This window comes from Colossoma macropomum, unplaced genomic scaffold (assembly GCF_904425465.1).
Source record: "Colossoma macropomum unplaced genomic scaffold, Colossoma_macropomum, whole genome shotgun sequence".
Taxonomy (NCBI): Eukaryota; Metazoa; Chordata; class Actinopteri; order Characiformes; family Serrasalmidae; genus Colossoma; species Colossoma macropomum.
Window position 1 is genome coordinate 11403134 of NW_023494800.1, and position 18532 is coordinate 11421665.

Here is an 18532-nt window from a genome sequence, read left to right on the forward strand (position 1 = left end):
CACCAAGCATTTACAATGCAATAAAACATGCTTACTTAGAAAGCCCCACAACATACAAGTGCACGTTTGGTAAAAATCACCCGCTGCTGAAGAGAAATCATTGGAGGATTCATTCTGATGCTTTTCTGTATATTTTGCTCCTGTTAGTATATCAGCACTTTTAAGTGGAAATAATGGAAAATCAAATTTTCCTCACTTTTTATGTCTTTTTAAAACTAATTTATTTCAAAAAAGGGTTATGTAGTATGTAAACATTACTGAACTTTCAAAACATACCACTCACCAAATTATACTGCCAATGCTGCAAATCTGACCCGTAGACCACTGTAGTTGTGTTGTCATTTTGTAGTTGATGCCATGCCCTTATGCCTGCATTAGGAACTCCGGGTCTAAGCTCGATTTCTCTATGGGCTGAATGAATAAGATTTTGAAAAATCGCCTCTGTCGCACCCTGTGGTATATAAAAATGTTCAGAACCTTAAAACTAAGCTTAATGCTGCTGCTCACCCCCTGATAAGCTGATTTAGTCTGTCAGAATATCCTAATTATTATTTTAATGCTGGTAACATTTTCTGAGGACATTTCTCAGGACATTCGCCAGCTTCTTGTTCAGTTTTTCCATTTCACCTTAAATGGTGCAGCAGTTAACTTACATTCTGAACTGCTGCTCCATTTAAGGTGGAACGGGAAAATTTGAAGAAGCAGCTGGCGAAAAAGAATCTGACCAGCTTCATGGAGGAGTGAAAGGCATGATATGAGCATGTTTCTCTGTTTCTGCTTGGCAGCTGAGTAACATTAACTTTTTTTTGCTGTTTCACAGAAACGACAGGTCAGTATTGTTTGGTCCCGTTTGCTAATGTTTGTAATAGCTAATCACAACTGCTGCAACATTTAAGGTGAAGTGGGAATATTCAGTCAAGAAGCTGGTGAAAAAGAAGCTTCATAGCCTTATAGTTTTAACACTGGTAGTATTTTTTAGCCTATTAAAATGTCCTATCTAGAGGTTCTATTTACAGGCATACCTATAAATATGTGCTTATTTTACTAAGGCACAATACAGGGCAGCCAATCAGATCAGAGATCATTTACATACATCAGCATTTAAAGCCCCAAGCAACTTAAATTCATATTTTCGTTGTTAGTAGTTTAGTCTGGCTTATGTGGGCACAAAACAAATGCATACAAAGTATGTCCTGTGAATAACTTTCAAATGCCAATGTAAATTGCCAGTGTGTTTCACCAAAATTCTCCTTTTTGATGTAAACTGGGCAGTTCTCATCTTGAGTAGCGCTTACGTAATCAGTGCCCGCACCAATCACAAGGCAGATGTGACTTATCCCACCTACACCACTTCAACAAAACTGTGTTCCCTACAGTTTCTCTTTGTTCATCTTAGAAAAACTATCAGAGAATGCTAACAACCAAGCTAACTTAGCGGCATAACTAATTTATCAAGTTAGCTCATTTAACTGCCTGCTATCTGTCTGTCAACTATGCCCATTCGAATCTTAAGACCACACCTAGACAGTTCTTTCATAGGTCTGATGAGCTTTTTTTTAGACCGTATTTAGTTATATTTCGGTGGTGTTGTTTCATTCAGACTTTTTTGGATTGTTAGTATAACACTATTTTAGTATAATACTAACTCTTAGTATTTTACACTGTTGACTTTCCTGGGACTTTAGGACACAGTTACAGAAACAGCCTGTTTAATTCTAAGGGATACAGAAAGGCTGGAAAATGGTCATATAATGTTTTTGGTGCATAAAACTACACAAAGGTCATATGTGAACATCAGGAAAAAAATAAAAAATAAATAGATAAATTAGGATATTGGTCCTTTAAAAATAAGTGCTTCTAAATGATTCTTGGCTTGGATGTACAGTGTGTTTATGCGGGAATAATATGGAACCTGTACATTATGTAGATCTTCTTTAAACTGAACGTTCTTCACACTCATACATATCATTTACAAAGATGGTTCTTTAAAGAGTTCTTTGCGCAAGTAAAATGGTTCCTGTGTGATATTGTTCCAGTGAAGTCTCTTTTAGCATCTTTATTTTTACGAGTGTAGGACACAGAGTGAGTGTTGATATGAGTGTGCGTAATCACTGCTGTGTGATTGGCTGATGGTTGTGTTCAATTTGTGTTATTTCTGTAGTGAGAATTTGTATGAGTGTTATCAGTGCAGTGTGACAGGCTTGTGTGTGTGTGTGTGTGTGTGTGTGTGTATGACACTGATGGCTTGTGGCAGGCAGGATGACTCCATTAGGCTGCTCTTCGTGCGCATTGTGGGAGCTCCTCCTCCGCTCGGTGGGTCATGTGCCTCTATGGTTCTCCTTACCAAGACAATGAAGTGGTGAACTCTGCTCCTCATCTACAGCGAGCTGGAGCACAGCCAGTATCAGCGCTTAATGTGGACGGAGAAACGCCCAGCCGCAGCGTTAAATAAAGAGACATGCTAGATAGCTTCAGCAATTGAACTAGCTGTAATGGCCAGAAGAAGAGCTCTAGGAGGGGACCAATTTATCCTCATTACAGGAATAAATTGCGATTGAGATTGTTTTTTTCCTTTCAGGATAGGAAGGGGGAAGGGATTTGTTGTTGTTGAATGTGAACTTGGCTTTATTGTCTTCCCTGAGGCCACAGTGACAGGCCCTTTCTAAGGTACGGCTCCTGTAAGAGACATTTGCCGTGAGAATCGATCAGTTTCTAATTAGAGATTTATAGCATGTTTAAAATGTGACACATAAACAGTAGGTCTGTTAAAGTTATATGTTACTTTACTGATCTGTTTTACGAAAGAAATTGGTCATTTTGCAGCGCAGCTAGGGCACTGTGTACGTGGGGGTGACAGGGAGTTGAACCAACAACGTTCAAGTTGCTGGTTCCCCTCTCTTAATCAACCAGGAGTACCCAGTCAATCCTGGGATTTGAACAACTTTCTGACTGCTGGTTCATATCTCTTAATACTATGCTACTTGCCACCCCTCACACTTTGTTTTTGCCCCTGTTTTAGCTTCATGTTAAAGGCCTACTTATCATGACGTCACAGACACTATTAGTACCGGGAATTAGTTGTTAAAAAAAGTTAAAACCCTCCCAAGGGTTTTGTTCCAACTCTTGTTCTTGCCTCTTCTCTTTTCTCTACGAACTGCTCTAGTTTGCTCAGTCCTGCAGCAGCTACTTTCTGGACCTGGATTATCTACCTCTGCTGTTACACCAACAAGATCATAAAACTGTAGTAGATTATGATCTAAAATATATAAATCATGTTATAAATAAGTTTGTAGCAGCACAGAAAGTGAGAGTGTGTAATCTGAGTGGTTCTTTATGGAGGTCACTCTTCACTCACGTATGCAAGTGAAAAAAAAAATATGCTCTGTGCAAAAAAAAAAGGCACCAAGATAGGAGGGGTCATGTTTGGATGGACGCAAGACCTATTGTCTTGAAAAGTCTGTGGACTGAATCACTGGAGGTGTATTTGTTCTGTCAGATGAACAACAAAAACACGGAATTGGCCACACAGCTGCATGACTATATATATATATGTATATATATAGTCGTGCAGCTGTGTGGCCAATTCCGTGTTTTTGTTGTTCATCTATATATATATATATATATATATATATAAATATAGTTTTGGGGATGTAGGATTTGGGTGACTATTGACTTGTACTGTTTATTATCAATGGTAGACTCATAACTCCAGCGCTAAACTAAAGAAGCCAAATTTCTACACCAAATCTGAACAACAGCTGAGGTAAGTGGAAAATTCTGTAGATCTGATTTTTTTGCCAAACCACTCCTTTAAGGGTGTGCTGCAGCTGCAGTGTGAATGGCAATGTAAGATTTGTCGTGGACCAAAAATATAGGGACTCACCGGTTGCATCACAGAGCAGCTTGCAGACTCCTGTTTAGCTGCTTTGAGTGTGTGTGCTGGTTGCTAGTGCCGCACGGCTGAGGTGAGTGCGTCCCATCGGGCTGACTGACAGCCACTGTGTGATGCTGGACGCTCCTGAGAGAGCACCGTCTCTTACTGGGATGTGTGAAAACCTCAATTCCAGCACAGTGCAGCTGGTGCAACAGTAATTACCTAACAGTACTCCCTACTGAGGTCGAGACGTCTCTCACTACCTTCCTTCCTCTCTCTCTTTCTCTCTTTTTCTCTCTGTCTGTCTCTCTTCCTTTTTCTGCTGAACACAGTTGAGAATAATGAGGTCAGGATTTAGAGTATAAACAAAATTGATTTACATTTGCTGTAATTTTACTGTGCACACTTAAATCTGAAGGTGCCAAAAGAAGTTATAAGGACTGACACTGTAAAAAAATCTTTTAGTGGATGGTTCTTTGAAGAACCATTTTAATAAATGAGATGTGAGAGTGTGAAAAACCTGCATTTTTCTTCAGTAACACTTGCTACGTTTACATGCAAAGATTTTTGCCAGTCCGATTATATATATTCTGATTATAAATTAAGACTGAGGTGTTTATATGCAGTCTCCTGAACAATCTGATTGAAAATCTCCATTTACATGCACACCACAAGTAATCCGATCCAAAATTAACCACATGCATAGAGTATCGCTTAGTGTAGATGTTACCATGACAACGAGCATTACGTGAGTCCAGTCAGAGTGAGATGAGCAGCAGTGAGCAGTGCTTGTGTTTTTAATTACTTTAAAATAAGGAATAGGAATAGGAGCAAGACGTCGTGTTCTGAGACACATAAGCTGGACGTCCGTCCCTCCGCCGTCTTTTAGAGATCAGAGCATAAACTTTGTCTCCTCTGCAGACCAGTTTCTGCTCCCGCCATGTTGAACATTATAAACTTTCGCTATGACGCGACGCACATGCGCAGAACATACTTAAACTTTCCGATTGGGAATGGAATCAGATACAGGTGTTTACATGATTATTATTCTTGTATGTAATGGATTATTTACAGGGTTACCCACCTCGTTCAATCGAATGGAAACTGTATGCCGAATGGCCTCAATCGGACTAGTCTGTTCTGATTCTATTCCGATTGAGCTATTAGTCAGATTATTAATGGATTATTAGGCTGCATGTAAATGTGGCTACTGATTCACAAAACCAGAAACCACTTTTAGGTGAACAAGCACGTCAACATGTGTAAAAGTGTTTTAGGCAGCAGTGAACAATTTTTTTATATCAAAGAAGCTGCAGGCGTGTGCTTTTTCTTGACACAGCAGTCTTTGTGGAGAGCTGTGAATTGTTTTTACTCCTCCCTCCCCTTTCACTCCCCATTGCTCACTAGCAGCTCAACACAACCACAGTTTCACACACAGCGAGCCAGCAGTGTCTGAGTTGAACTAATAACAGAATCACAGGCTGAATCCTGCATGCCCCCCAGTGGCCATTCCACATAATGTAATCTGTAAATCACGCAACTTATTTCCACAGTCAGCGGAAGGCAGAGAGTGAGTAGCACTTGCTGCAGGTTACTTGTAACAGTTCATTTGCTGGAGGGGCTCTGCAGTTACGAGCTCTTCACTGTGACACAGGAGGAAATGATCAGCTTCTCTCCACTCACTCTCTATTCCTGCACATCTGTCTGTGAGTGAATAGACACTCAGCTTTAGCTAGATGAGCGTCGTAGACATTATAGACATCTATTTAGTTTCCTGTCTGAAGACCTCTGTGACGTACTGTCATTAACACTGTCTGTCTGTTTTGTGACGTTACTTTCCCATCTTAGGCAACTTTAGACTTTACACAGATACTTTATCTTGTATGAATTGGACAGCCAAAACCCTCACAAATTACATTACCGAACCTCCTCTGGTAAAACCAATCCAACTGGAATAGGGCTAGTCTAGAGTTATGTCCGTAGATTGGCTGTAGGCTTAATTTTCATAATAAGGTATTTATATGGAATTTAATTGTTACTTTACGTAGATATGTAATGATTTTCATTTACATTCTGTAAAGCTTCTAATCTATCTTTTTTCTACTTCATCTGATGTCACAAATTGACAAAAATAATGGTAGAAATGTAGTTGGTCAGTGTTTGTTCTTCAAAACAAGTACTTTCATCAAATTTGATTTGGGGGGGGGGGGTTAACCTAAAAAGCTAGCGTCCAGACTGCCTTAAATTTTAGTTATTTGAATCTCCAGTAATAAGTTTATAGGGCATAAACAGAGATTCTTATTCTGTTACTATTCAAAATTCAGTGAACTCAAACTTTTATGATGACCCAGACACTAACTTTAAGTTAAAGCAGCAATTTTGTTTTTACAGTGTAAACATTTAATGCCTCACATGGCCCAAAGTTTTATTAACACTTCTATAACCTAAGGACAGCTCAACCAGTTTGCATTGAAGTCCCTGTAGTTACTTGAATAATAAGCCTGGGATTTTAAGAGTTTAAAGAAGTTTCTATTCCACTTTTTAGGGAATCTTTTACTTTATGTAGAGCATGTGTCAGGCTCCAGTCCTCGCGGGCAAACACACTGCAGACTTCAGCGCACTGCCTCATTAAACACACCTGATTCAGCTCATCAGCTAATTAGCAAGGTCTTCATGAACTGAATTCAGAGCGTCAGATGAGGGTAAATGCTAATCACTGCAACAATTTGGCCTGGAAAGTCCCCAGTTTGACATGCAGAGGTTCTTTAAAAGGTTCTTCATGCACGTCTCGTTTACAAAAATTTTCCAAAGAACCATCTTTTGAAAGGTTTTTATGGAACCAAAAGTTGTTCTTCTGTAGCATCAGTATATTGACTGAAAGATGAGAATCTCTTTTCAACAGAATTCAATTCAAGGATGATAATTAAGGAGATAATTAAGCAGAATGTGCAAGAGGCGTCTTATGTTATAAATGTGATGGTGTAGCTTAACAAAAGTCCAGAGTGAATCACATAACAAGCTACTGAGGCCTTTAATCTGGATGTCTGTGTGATTTGTCATGACTCTAATTGATGGAGGATGTCTAGCTATGGGCACTGAGGCTTCTCGTCTATGTGTGTGTGTGTGTGTGTATGCAGTGTGTGTTTTGAGCAATGGCAGATATCATCCTCAGCTATATTTCCTGTGGCCAAAGCCAGTGGCCTCCTGCAGAGATGTACGATGCTGTCGATAAGGAGGATATTAAAAAGCGCTCTTCTCTCTCGCTGTGGCAGCTGCTGCCTCAACAGGATCATTTAGAATCATAAAACTGTGTTCTCACTGCCGCCTTACTCTCCGAGGCATACGCAACAACACTGCTAATATAGCACAGTAAACTCTCTGAGACTCTGTAATGTGTTATGTCTCCGTTATGTCTGTGTTATGTAATGTTAAGTCTCTCTGAGAGCTCTGGGCTCACAATGTGCTGGACTCTAGGATCTTAATTACTGCTGAACTTGACAGCGAAAAACTATTTCATGTTTTTCTTATAGCAGAAAGTTTGCCTGATTATGATTACGGCTCTGGGTTGTGTGAATGAACTTGCCATGTTGCCAGGTTATAAAAAGTGTACTTCCAGTTTTTCACCAGCAGAGGGCCTTTCCGTATATTCGGGAGGATTTCAGCAGGAGATAGAGGCTCTTTCTCTGTTCTCTTTCTGTGTTTCTCAGTATGTGGATGCTGATGGGGGGTAGGTAGGGGGTATGGGGGGAGGGTGTTGTGACAGCTCTGTCACATTTTTCTGGGGCATTTCTGAACAGCCAGAACATCTTTATCCCTTACAAGATATTGTCATTTTGCTGTATTTTTGATTCACATTACATAATTGACATAATAATTACATAGTTATTACATTTGTATTTGAGTTATATTCTTCATTACAAGATTAAGTCTGCATTTTGTTCGGCATGGCAGAAAAAGAACATGGCAAAAAGGTATTTTTTTTTCCCTCACAAAAACAAGACTATACTCACACCAGTAACCTTTCATAAAATTGAAATCATAATAAAGTGTTTCCTCTTCTACTTGTGAACTCAAATGTGGTGCACAGTAGCAGATCCAGGACTGCTGTTTTGAAAGGGTGCACACAAAAACACACATGATTTCATTTTTATGTGTGATTTTTGGTTTATTTATGAATCAGATTTCTGTATTGGAGGTGCATTCGAGGTACATTCACTTTTGGTGGACCTCAACCACTACTGACACAATTCAATTGGTGGTCCCAACTGGAAGTTTAGAATCTGCGCTTTCCACAGAATTTCTCTCCTCATTTTAATGAGCTACAGGTGAGAAATAATTAACAATAATGTCAATAGAGTGATATGAATGCCAAGGGGAGCTAGGAGGCTTTAGCAGATGGTATCGGAAAAAAATAGATAATTATATTCATAATTACATTTTAAGAGAAGAAAAATCTATAATTAATAATCCTTAACTTGACTACATTTTTAATGGAACGCTTACAGCCCTGTCCTCTCCTCCTCCCATCCCACTCCCCCCCTTCCTTTGTCCTCCACCTGCTGTTCCGACTCTCAATCTTTGTTCTTGTAGCTCCTCACTCCTTTTCTCATCCAGCTCTTTTATTCCTATACTCTTTTTGCACACATTCCTCTTTATCCCTTCTGCACCTCTCCATAATTTCTTTTCCCCTCTTCTTCCTTTGTCTTCACCTCCCTCTGCTCTACTCCTTGATTCTTGCACTTCTCCTCTCCTCTTTCCATTTCACTCGTCTGTTCTCTGTCTCTGAGTCCAGGGCTTGAGAGCAGGACTTGTAGTTCCCTCAGTGAGCAGCAGAAGCTGTCTTTATACCCTGCATGTTGCATTAGTGAGAGCAATGAAAGCTTTTGACAATAGTCAACTGAAGTCACTTGTATCTAATTGAATAATGCAGACTGCGAACTGACTTATCTCTCATGCTTTCTTTCATTTTCTCTTGTTCCTGTTCAGTTGTGCACAACTTGAGTATAATTTTAGCCTGGATCAGATGTTTGGTGAGGGAGGAGAGAAGACCTTCAGGCCTGTATTGTATAGTTTTCTGCTAGAGGCTGAGGAAAGTGATGTAATCGTGCCTTCAGGAACACACACACACATGCTGGTTCCAGTCCACAGGTCCGGAGGGGAATTCCACACATCCAGACTCATGTGCAGAGTGCTAGCCAGCCTCATCTCCCTGGCAACATCTAATCACTGTCATCCCAGCACACGCATTGTGATGGGATTAGATAAGATTATGCTAATTTTTCCAGAACACCCACACACGCAGAGACACGCAGTAGGAGTGAGTGATGTGAGCTCAAATTTATATTGCAATATGTTCCACTCTAAACCATCTTGATATAATAAAAAAAGTATTTGTGTTTTATTATTATTATTATTATTATTATTATTAGTAGTAGTAGTAGTAGTAGTAGTAGTGATTGTGGTAGTACTAATCGTAATAGTAATGTAGTATTATTAGCAGTAATAATAGAATTGGATAGTGGTTGTATTAGTAGTTGTAGTAGTATAGTACCAGTAGTAGCACCATTAGTAATAAAGTGATTTATAGTATGAGTATTCATTGGTTTTTCATGGATTTAATTCTAATAATCACTTAGATTTCTAACAGTAGTCTTTGGTTTCCATTAGTTAATCTAAATACTTCTGTCTAATCACAAACTTATTTCTTTTACTTTTTTCAATGTTCACTATTGTTTATTCCTCATTCTTTATTCATATTAATATTGTGCATTATTGTTTTGCTATCCAGTGTCAACCAGAGGAGGATGGGTTCACGTTTTGAGTATTGGTTCCTCTCAGGGTGTCTTTCCATTGCTTTTAGAGAGTTTGACTGCACCTTTCTGTAAATCTGCATTGTGACAACATTGGTACACAAACAAGTTTGAGTACTAACTATAAGTAAATAGTAATAGTAATTGTGGTACTTATAGCAGAAGAAATAGTAGTCAAAGTATATTTAGAGTATTTGGCAAACACTCTTATCCAGAGGTAGGCAAAGGCACTGTTGAGAATCTTGCCCAAGGACTCTTATTGGTATAGGGTGCTTGTCCAGGTGGGGGATTGCACCCCAGTCTACAGTGTAGGCAGTGGTATTAGCCACTACACCATAACAACTATGCTGCACTATACCAACTACACTACTACTATACTATTGTAGTAGTAGTAGTAGTAGTAGTAGTAGTAGTAGTAGTAGTGATTAAAAATTTCAGTAGTGATGATAGTAGTAATAGTAGCAATGGGCTAGTATTAGTAGTAACAGTAGTAGAGATGATAGTCATAGTAAGAGTAGTAGTAGTAGTAATAGTCATTAGTAGAGGTAATAATCATAATTGTGATAGTAGAATAGTAGTAGTAGTGCTGTTAGTAATAATAGTAGAGATAGTAGTAGTAGTAGTAGTAGTAGTAGTAGTAGTAGTAGTAGTAGTAGTAGTAATAACATGTGTAGTAATCATTGTATAATTGTATAACCCCTCTCAAATGTAATAAATGACACTGATGTTTATATTGTGTGCTACACTTTTTTATAAAAAGGATTGATGGTTCTGGTTTAATTTGTCTTGGAGGTGAAGCTGTGTGTGATTTATTATTGAGATTATCACAGTATTCACAATATAGTTAAATCCATATAATTGGACATCATACTGGTGTTCAGCTGAGGGGCTGTAACTAGCATGTGTTCTGTCTTCTAGGAAGAACGTTATGAAGGTGTGTTTTTGTAATGTCCAGTGCTGCTGCTTAAGACTCCTAAGACTCTCTTGGATATGAAAGAGATCTGATGCATCATGTCTTTCTCAGGTCTATTTCCAGATCTGGTGACTGGTGGTCTAACAGGCTGTAAATGAGCTGACACTGGTATGTTCTCTGTAAAATACATGGTTGTGTGTATGTGTGTCCTGCAGGATTTTGGCCACCGTGGGCTCAGACTTTGACCTGAGGACGCTGCGGGCCGTCCGAGTGCTGAGACCTCTCAAGCTGGTATCAGGAATTCCCAGTAAGTGTGCAGAGGACATTGAGCTTATGATGAAAGATCACAACTAAAAACAAAACTATTTAACTCTCTATATATTATATAACTCTCTCTCTCTCTCATTCTCTCTCTCTTTCTCACTTTCTTTCTCTCTCCCCCCTCTTTGTGTCTTTTTTGCTGTCTCTCTCTCCCTCTCTCTTTATTTCTTTCTCTCTCTCTGTCACTCTTTCACTAACTTTCTCTCACTGTCTCTTTTTTTTACACTCCCTTGCTGTTTCTCTCCCTCTTTTTTGCCATTGTCTCTCTCTCTGATACTCACTTGCTCTCTTTTTTTCTGTCTCTTTCATGCTCTATATTTTTCTCTCTGTCTCTATCTCTCTTTTTCTCTGTTGTTCTCTCCGTCTTTCTTTCTCTCTTCTTCTTTTTCTCCCCCCCCCCTCTCTCTCTCTTTCTCTCTCTCTCTCTCTGTCTCTATCTCTTTCCCTCTCTCAGGTCTTCAGGTGGTGTTGAAGTCCATAATGAAGGCCATGGTTCCTCTGCTGCAGATCGGCCTGCTGCTCTTCTTCGCCATCGTCATGTTTGCCATTATTGGAATGGAGTTCTACATGGGCAAGTTCCACAACACCTGCTTCACAGAGACAGGTCAGTCTGATGTTTCTGGTGCTGTGTTGTTTTTCTTCAACACTCCTCTAATGCTGCTGCATCACTCCAATGTCTTAAATCGGCTTAGGCAAAAATACAATTTACACAGCGGTGTCTTTCCCTAAATGAGATACAGGATTCAGACTGACTGCTACTCAGAGGGGGCCCCACATCTCCAAAAGTGGTGGGGCAAAACGTATTGGTCCCCCCTCCCCGCCACTGACTAAAAAAAAACATTAATGCCATGCTAATAACAAGTCTATAAATCCATTCATGAACAGGCTCAGTGTTTGTTTTTGTTTTGACTGCGCTTCAGGTAGTAAACTCTGCTAGCTAACATGTCTGAAGAACATCAGGCTGAATTGTTTTCAAACTCGGTTCATTTTCTAAAGTACGCACCAATTTTGCAGGGTATCAAGTGCTCTGTTACGCTCACGTTTGCCGCCATGAAATAGAAAAAATAGAAAAAAGTGTATCACAATCATATCAGTAGCAGTAAATCACACGTAATATCTCCTTGTTTGTGATTGGTTTGTCAATATGAATGTAAGCAGTCAGGTTCCTGATGCTTGCCCAAAAATATGTTCCTTGATCAATTAACCACATCACACTATTGTTTTATTGCTTGTCTCTGAGCGTTTTTAAAGAGTAAACGGTCAGAGCCGGGAGACAGTACAGCGCTAAAGTGCACTGAGAAAAACATGCTCTGGTGTTGAATTCCCTCGTGAATTAGTTCTTCAGGGCAGACCTGAATATGGGCGAAGTGTTCACCGAACTAAAGAAGTAGTTCAGTAGGTCCGCACCATCCCCAGTACATCTGAACGCGATCTTAGATCAGCAATGTAAAGTTTAGCAATGTAACATATAAACTGTGGGCTGATGCATCATGTATTACAGTAAAAACACTTTTACCAGATCAGTGAGCTGCAACTACTCACTGAACACGACCCCATGAAGGCTTTACTGTTGGGGAAATGTCCCGCCCCCAGCTGACATGGACATTCTGATTGGTTCTGCCATTGAGTTTGACTCGGTCTGTTCGGGTCTATGGGTCACCTTCTTTATGATGTAAGCATTCTGAATGAAAGTGATGGGTCTTCGCCCCAGGACTTTGAAAAGTGGTGGGTCAAATGCCTGCTCGCCACTGTGGTTCCTCCTACTGGTTTTAGCTGTGCAACATAGGTTTGCTCATTTTTATAGTGAACTGTACGTCATGCAGTATCAGAAACCACATAAACAAGTTAATTTGAGATTGAACACAGTTTATGAAGTGTATAATGATTTAGTCCTGCAGTTTGCAGCCCTTGTCCCTTGTAAGCTTTCATCATGACAGGTCTAGATTCAGTCAGTCCACGCTCAGGACGTGATCATGCTGGGATTTTGTATTCCTCGATCCTGGCTCTGGCCAGAGGATGAAATCTGACATCATTAATCAGCTGAAGATTAATGAAACACACGCCTTTGAAAATGTTAACACATTCACTCTGATGAGTGATATTAAACAGTTTAAAAGCTTGTTAACTTTCAATATGAATTTTATCATGGGAAATAAGAAATCATCACGCTTAGCCTGTGGTAATTACATCTCCTAATGTTATTATTATGTTTTGCTACCATTCAAAGAATATTAATCCCAAATGAGTTTTCTGTCTTTAAGCCAAATGCCAAGGGAGTACTAGCATATCTGCACATAAACACGTAAACCTGGATATTTGTTTGCTCAATGATTTGTTCAGAATTTAATTTCTGTTATTAATTACAGTTTTTTTTTACACACACAACTGATTTAATATATATTCCAAACATAATTTCTATTTCCATTTTTTCACTGCATAACATCCTGCTGGTTGCCTGTTGGCCTCCTCTGTAACATTAGATCCACTGTGTAGAGTGTATGCCTAGTAGCAATAATATAATAATAAGCGATATTACAAAGTTTTTTTCAGTCATAAAATACTAGTTCGGATGTCCCTCATTTTTTCTTCAATAATGTTGATGGAATATATTTCCATTAAAATGTGTATGGAAGCAAACTGGATTTTTGCAGGTGAGTAAGCAGGTCAACATTTATAAAAGTGTATTTATTGGGTTTCAGTGCTGTTTTTGTTGTGGCAGTAAAACAATTTTTTGATAAAGAGAAAGTGCTAAACTAGCAGCTCAACAGTCACATTTCACACACACACACACACACACACACACACACACACACACACACCATACATTAACAACCAGTAAAGGCACAGAGAGCCAACAGTGTCCTAGTTAATGTTCTGATAACACAGTTAAGGATTTTTTTTTCTGATTATTTTCATTAAAAATATAATATGTTAGCTTTCATCCTGCAGACAGAATGGCCACTAGGGGGCTGTAAAAAGAGCTACAATGATGGTTAAGCCAAAAAATCAAATTTACCTATTTTTTCCCTCTCTGTAAAGGTAGTCAATCAGTAATGATGTTCAAAGTTTGCTTTTTGGTTTTGCACTGAAGCAACAAGGTTAATTATGGAAATAATGAAAGCTTGTACTTAAATCATTACACATCTGCCTTAAACTGCATTGTTTATTAATCTCAGATAGACTTGCTTAGGTTATTTCCATATAATGCACTATAATCTATAAATTTTGACAAAATAGGGGAAATTCAGTAAATTAGATTTTGGGGCAAACCGTCACTTTAAACTTTAAATAAAAGTACAGACTTCGCATTTAGGAATGTAGCATACTTTTAACAAATTCATACACACTTTTTTACTGACACATGAACCATCGTTTTAAGCTATATACAAAAAGCAACAAAAAACAATATTGCTGCATTTTTAGTTGTATTTTTACACATGGCCAGATCTGGGCTGTGGTGGTAGCAGAGTGGAGTCTCAGCATTTACTCAGAGAGCTCAGTGTTTTTATTGTCTGTAGGACTGTGGAGTTCATCTCTCTTTCATGCAGATGTCTCTCACTCACTCACTCACTCACTCACTCACTCACTCACTCACTCACTCATTCACTCTCACTCTCTCTCTCTCTCTCTCTCTCTCTCTCTCTCTCTCTCTCTGTCGGCTTGCTGATATTTACCCACAACCCCCTGCAGTCTCCTTCTCAGGGGTAACTGAGGACTTGTTAAAGAGTGATAGATGACACATTTTCTCTCTCTCTCTCCCTCTCTCTCCCTCTCTCATTCTCTCTCTCTTCTCTTTCTCTTTATCTCTCTTATCTCCCTCCTTCTGACCTATCTCTCTCTCTGTGTCTTTTCTACCTCTCTCACTCACTGTCTCTATCTCTCTCCTGCTAAGATTTATCTACCATATTTCTGTGTGTGTGTGTGTGTGTGAGAGATTAAGAAAGAGGTGTGACAGGTTGTTAATGTGCAGTGTGTGTGTGTGTGTGTGTGTGTGTGAGAGAGGAGAGTTATTTCAGTGAGCTGCTGTGTGTGTGTGTGCGTGTGTGTGTGCGTGTGTGTGTGTGTGCGCGCGTGTGTGTGTGTGTGTGTGTGTGTGTGTGTGTGTGTGTAATTAGTCTGTGTTGTAATGATTCTCCTGGTGTTCGGAGGTTGAGCTGTTAACATGCACCCAGCTGCAGCCGCCACCACCATTCAATCAGCAGCATCAGCAGGAGCTGCACTCCAGTGTGTGTGTGTGTGTACACATGCTTGTGTGTGTGTGTGTGTGTGTTTGTGTGTGTATGGAGAGATGTGAATTAACTGATGGCAGTGGAAAGAAGACAGGTCTGTTAACATTCAAAGTCAGTGCATATTTGTGTATGTGAGAGCAGATCATGCCTTCAGTTAACCCCTTCATAATAGATTTGTAGCAGTTAGATGCAGCTGTTGCCAGAATGCTGTACAGAACACTGACAAATATTCCGTTTAACCTGATAAGAAAATGGCAGCAGACGTAGTCACTAAGTTTGAAAGCTAGGCTACTGAGTGTATGCTGTTGTTGATTATTGAAACTGGGTGGATTGGAATTGACAAAGGTAAACATTTGTGCACCTAAACAGACAGAAAAACAGGAACATTAAACAGAAAAATCCTACCCGTACTAATAATGTGACTTTTCACATGCAATCAAAATATATATAAGAAAGATGAATACACTAAATTCAGATCTTTTAAAAAAAACTGCTGTTTGCTGCAACTACTGGTGTTTTTCTACAACACATTAGTGAATGGAGTGTGGATGGGTCTATTATATAGTAACCTCTATGAAACTAAGATGTAGAAAAGGTTATTATGAGAGTGAGGAGTTGACGTGTGGACAACATACAGCCCCTCAGAGAACACTCTCAGAAAAAAAGGTTCTAAGGAATGTCATTAGTGCCTTTGGTTAGCCTTTTAACGGTCACCCCATTTTTGCCTAAAACAACATACCCAAAGTGAAAGGAGCACTGTTGCCACATACTTTGGGACCCACAGATTTGCTAGCGTTTACACATCTGGTGCTTATGTTGCAAATGAGACATTGCATCACCATATTGCTGGATGATTTGATGCATAAAAATTATGTATCATTACTGGGAGTGAACGCTTCAATGAAAGTGTGGCAGTACCGGTACTGTGATCTAGAAAAGGTTAGGGAACATAAATGTACCATGTTCTGTTTGTGGAAATATATATTTTAAGATACATTGACTCTATACAGTCTTCATTCCATGTATTTTATTTATTTATTTATTTATTTTATATACTAGGTACCTTTCCTATGGGAAAGTGAATGTGGTGTAACTTTAAATCTCATTTATGGTACACAATTGTGTCCTAAGACCATTGTTGTACTGTACAATGTACAGTGCAGTATTTTTTCTGACAGCATGCAGGGGTGGGATGGTCCTGGAGGGCTGGATTCCTGCACATGTTGGTGATTTTCCAGCTCAGGCACATCTGATTTAACTTATCAGTTAGCTACCACGTTTTGTTGGAGTGTTAGAGCAAGAAAAACATTCAGTTATTGACTGTGTAACTCTTTATTTTCTGTCCCCTCTGTGTGGTTGGTGTGGGTGTATATAGGAGAGCAGGCAGCAGATTACCCGTGTGGGATGGAGCCTCCTTCAAGACTCTGTCCCAATGACACGGTGTGCAGAGAGTACTGGAAAGGACCGAACTTCGGCATCACTAACTTCGACAACATCCTGTTCGCCGTCCTCACTGTCTTCCAGTGCATCACCATGGAAGGATGGACTGATATCCTGTATAGTGTGAGTAACCTTCGGAACCAACATATACACCCAAATCACGTTATACGAGCAAACGCAGACCCTCATGTACTAAACCCCTCCCAAATCCCCCCATACAGGCTTTGTAGAATACAGATTGTGTTTTAATCTCCAAGGCTTTAGTGTGTGTGTGCTACACTACAGCTCAGAACACTTGACATGCTCTGTTCTGCTTGTCTAACTCCAGAAATCTGCAGGGGCACTGACTGACTCTACCAGTGATAAAACTCAGATCCTGTGTGTTTTGATATGAATACTGAATTTGTACCAAGATTTTGGAAACCTTACACCTTGTGATAGTATATGCCTACTTTTATTGGTAAAATATATTCTCACCTTCCACATTTGAAACAAATGAGTGTGTTTGCACTGACTGGTCATTTTATAAGCTCCACCTACCTTATAGAGTCATATACAAAAGTTTAGGTACCTCTTTTAGAAAAATCAACAAAAATAGGCTAATTTGACCAGGGGTGTTCAAGCCTCTGCATATCACTGTAGGTCCACTGTACTGGTATACAATTACAGACTGTAGCCCATCTGTTGTCATGTGCAGTTTATCAGCCTTCTTCTACCCCTTTCACCATCGGTTAGTTTCAGACCACAGGACCAGCTGCTGACCAGACAGCCTCAACAGAACATTGATACTGACACGGTAGTGGAATGGTGCTGTGGGATGTACTGGTACAAGTGTCAGGCAGAGCAACGTCGAGGGCTGTTAATGCATAGGCTTCCTTAGGACCTCAGGTTGGGAATGGCCGTAAAGGCTACTGGAGTAAATAACAAGAAAGATTTGACCACTGCATCAGTGTTGTGCTGTGCTCCGCAATCAGCAGTCTGGGTTCTGAGTTCTGAGTGGGGGCAGCTGAAGGAGGAGGCATTGAAAAATTGAAACAAAAATAATAATAACCTCTATGATTGATAACCTTTTGTGTCATATCCTTTGTATAATTCAATGAAAACGGTGGGAAGCATGATAATGCAGTAGTAATGCAGATTCCCTTATATGTATCACATATACATCGTGTTAAGTGAACTTAGTTGAAGTTGAGTAGCAATTATGTTGTGAAAATATGCAAAACAAAGAAGACAGTCAAATTTATTTAGAGAGTTCAGGATAGTTTAGCACAATAACTATGTGTACCTGCACACCAGTGGTTCGATATAAGTTGAACCTAGGCTGCTACATTGAAAAAAAATGTTGCTTAAAGGTTACTTTAAATTTACTTGATTCAAATGTGTACATTGGCCTAACATTAATGAAATATGTTACATTAACATAATTACTGTGTACGAGTACTTAATTAACTGACTTAATTAAACTTGATGTAATATTTCATTGGTGTGGAACTGATGTACGCATTTGAATCATGTAAATACAATCACTTTTTACAGTGTTGTCTGACTAAGTTATAAAAATGTGAACAATACAGTTTGACATAGTTCGAAGAAGGTCATGTTCATCCTAACCTTAACATGTGGTCCAGGCTGATGGACTTTTGAGATAGTTAGACACACGGATCACTCCACTGACATGCTTATGAAGCATCTGTGACATTTTGTGACCTTTTCAGTAGTACCATGTGTGATGACAGCTTTATGAAAGGTAAAAGACTGTAAATAGAATAAACTTGTAAACATCTTGCTGGGTTTCTTAAACTAAGACCTTACCAGGATCACCATCAATTCACCAACAGCTTTCTCTGAACATCTTTCGGCAGGCTGCTAAATTACAGTATTTTTGCCTAGCAAGAGCAAAGTAAAGAGGATATGAACCAAAGGTAATCTGACAGCCACCTGACAG

The 18532-nt window shown here is 39.4% G+C and overlaps 1 protein-coding gene across 1 annotated transcript in view; it reads left to right on the plus strand.

The window, feature by feature from the left end:
- Positions 1–18532, plus strand: part of cacna1bb (calcium channel, voltage-dependent, N type, alpha 1B subunit, b) — a 230221-nt gene that overhangs the window by 79173 nt on the left and 132516 nt on the right. The window contains exons 6-8 of the mRNA XM_036587925.1: positions 10813–10904; positions 11373–11522; positions 16523–16710. Coding sequence (XP_036443818.1) covers positions 10813–10904; positions 11373–11522; positions 16523–16710 — 430 coding nt within the window. The remainder of the gene's footprint in view (positions 1–10812; positions 10905–11372; positions 11523–16522; positions 16711–18532) is intronic.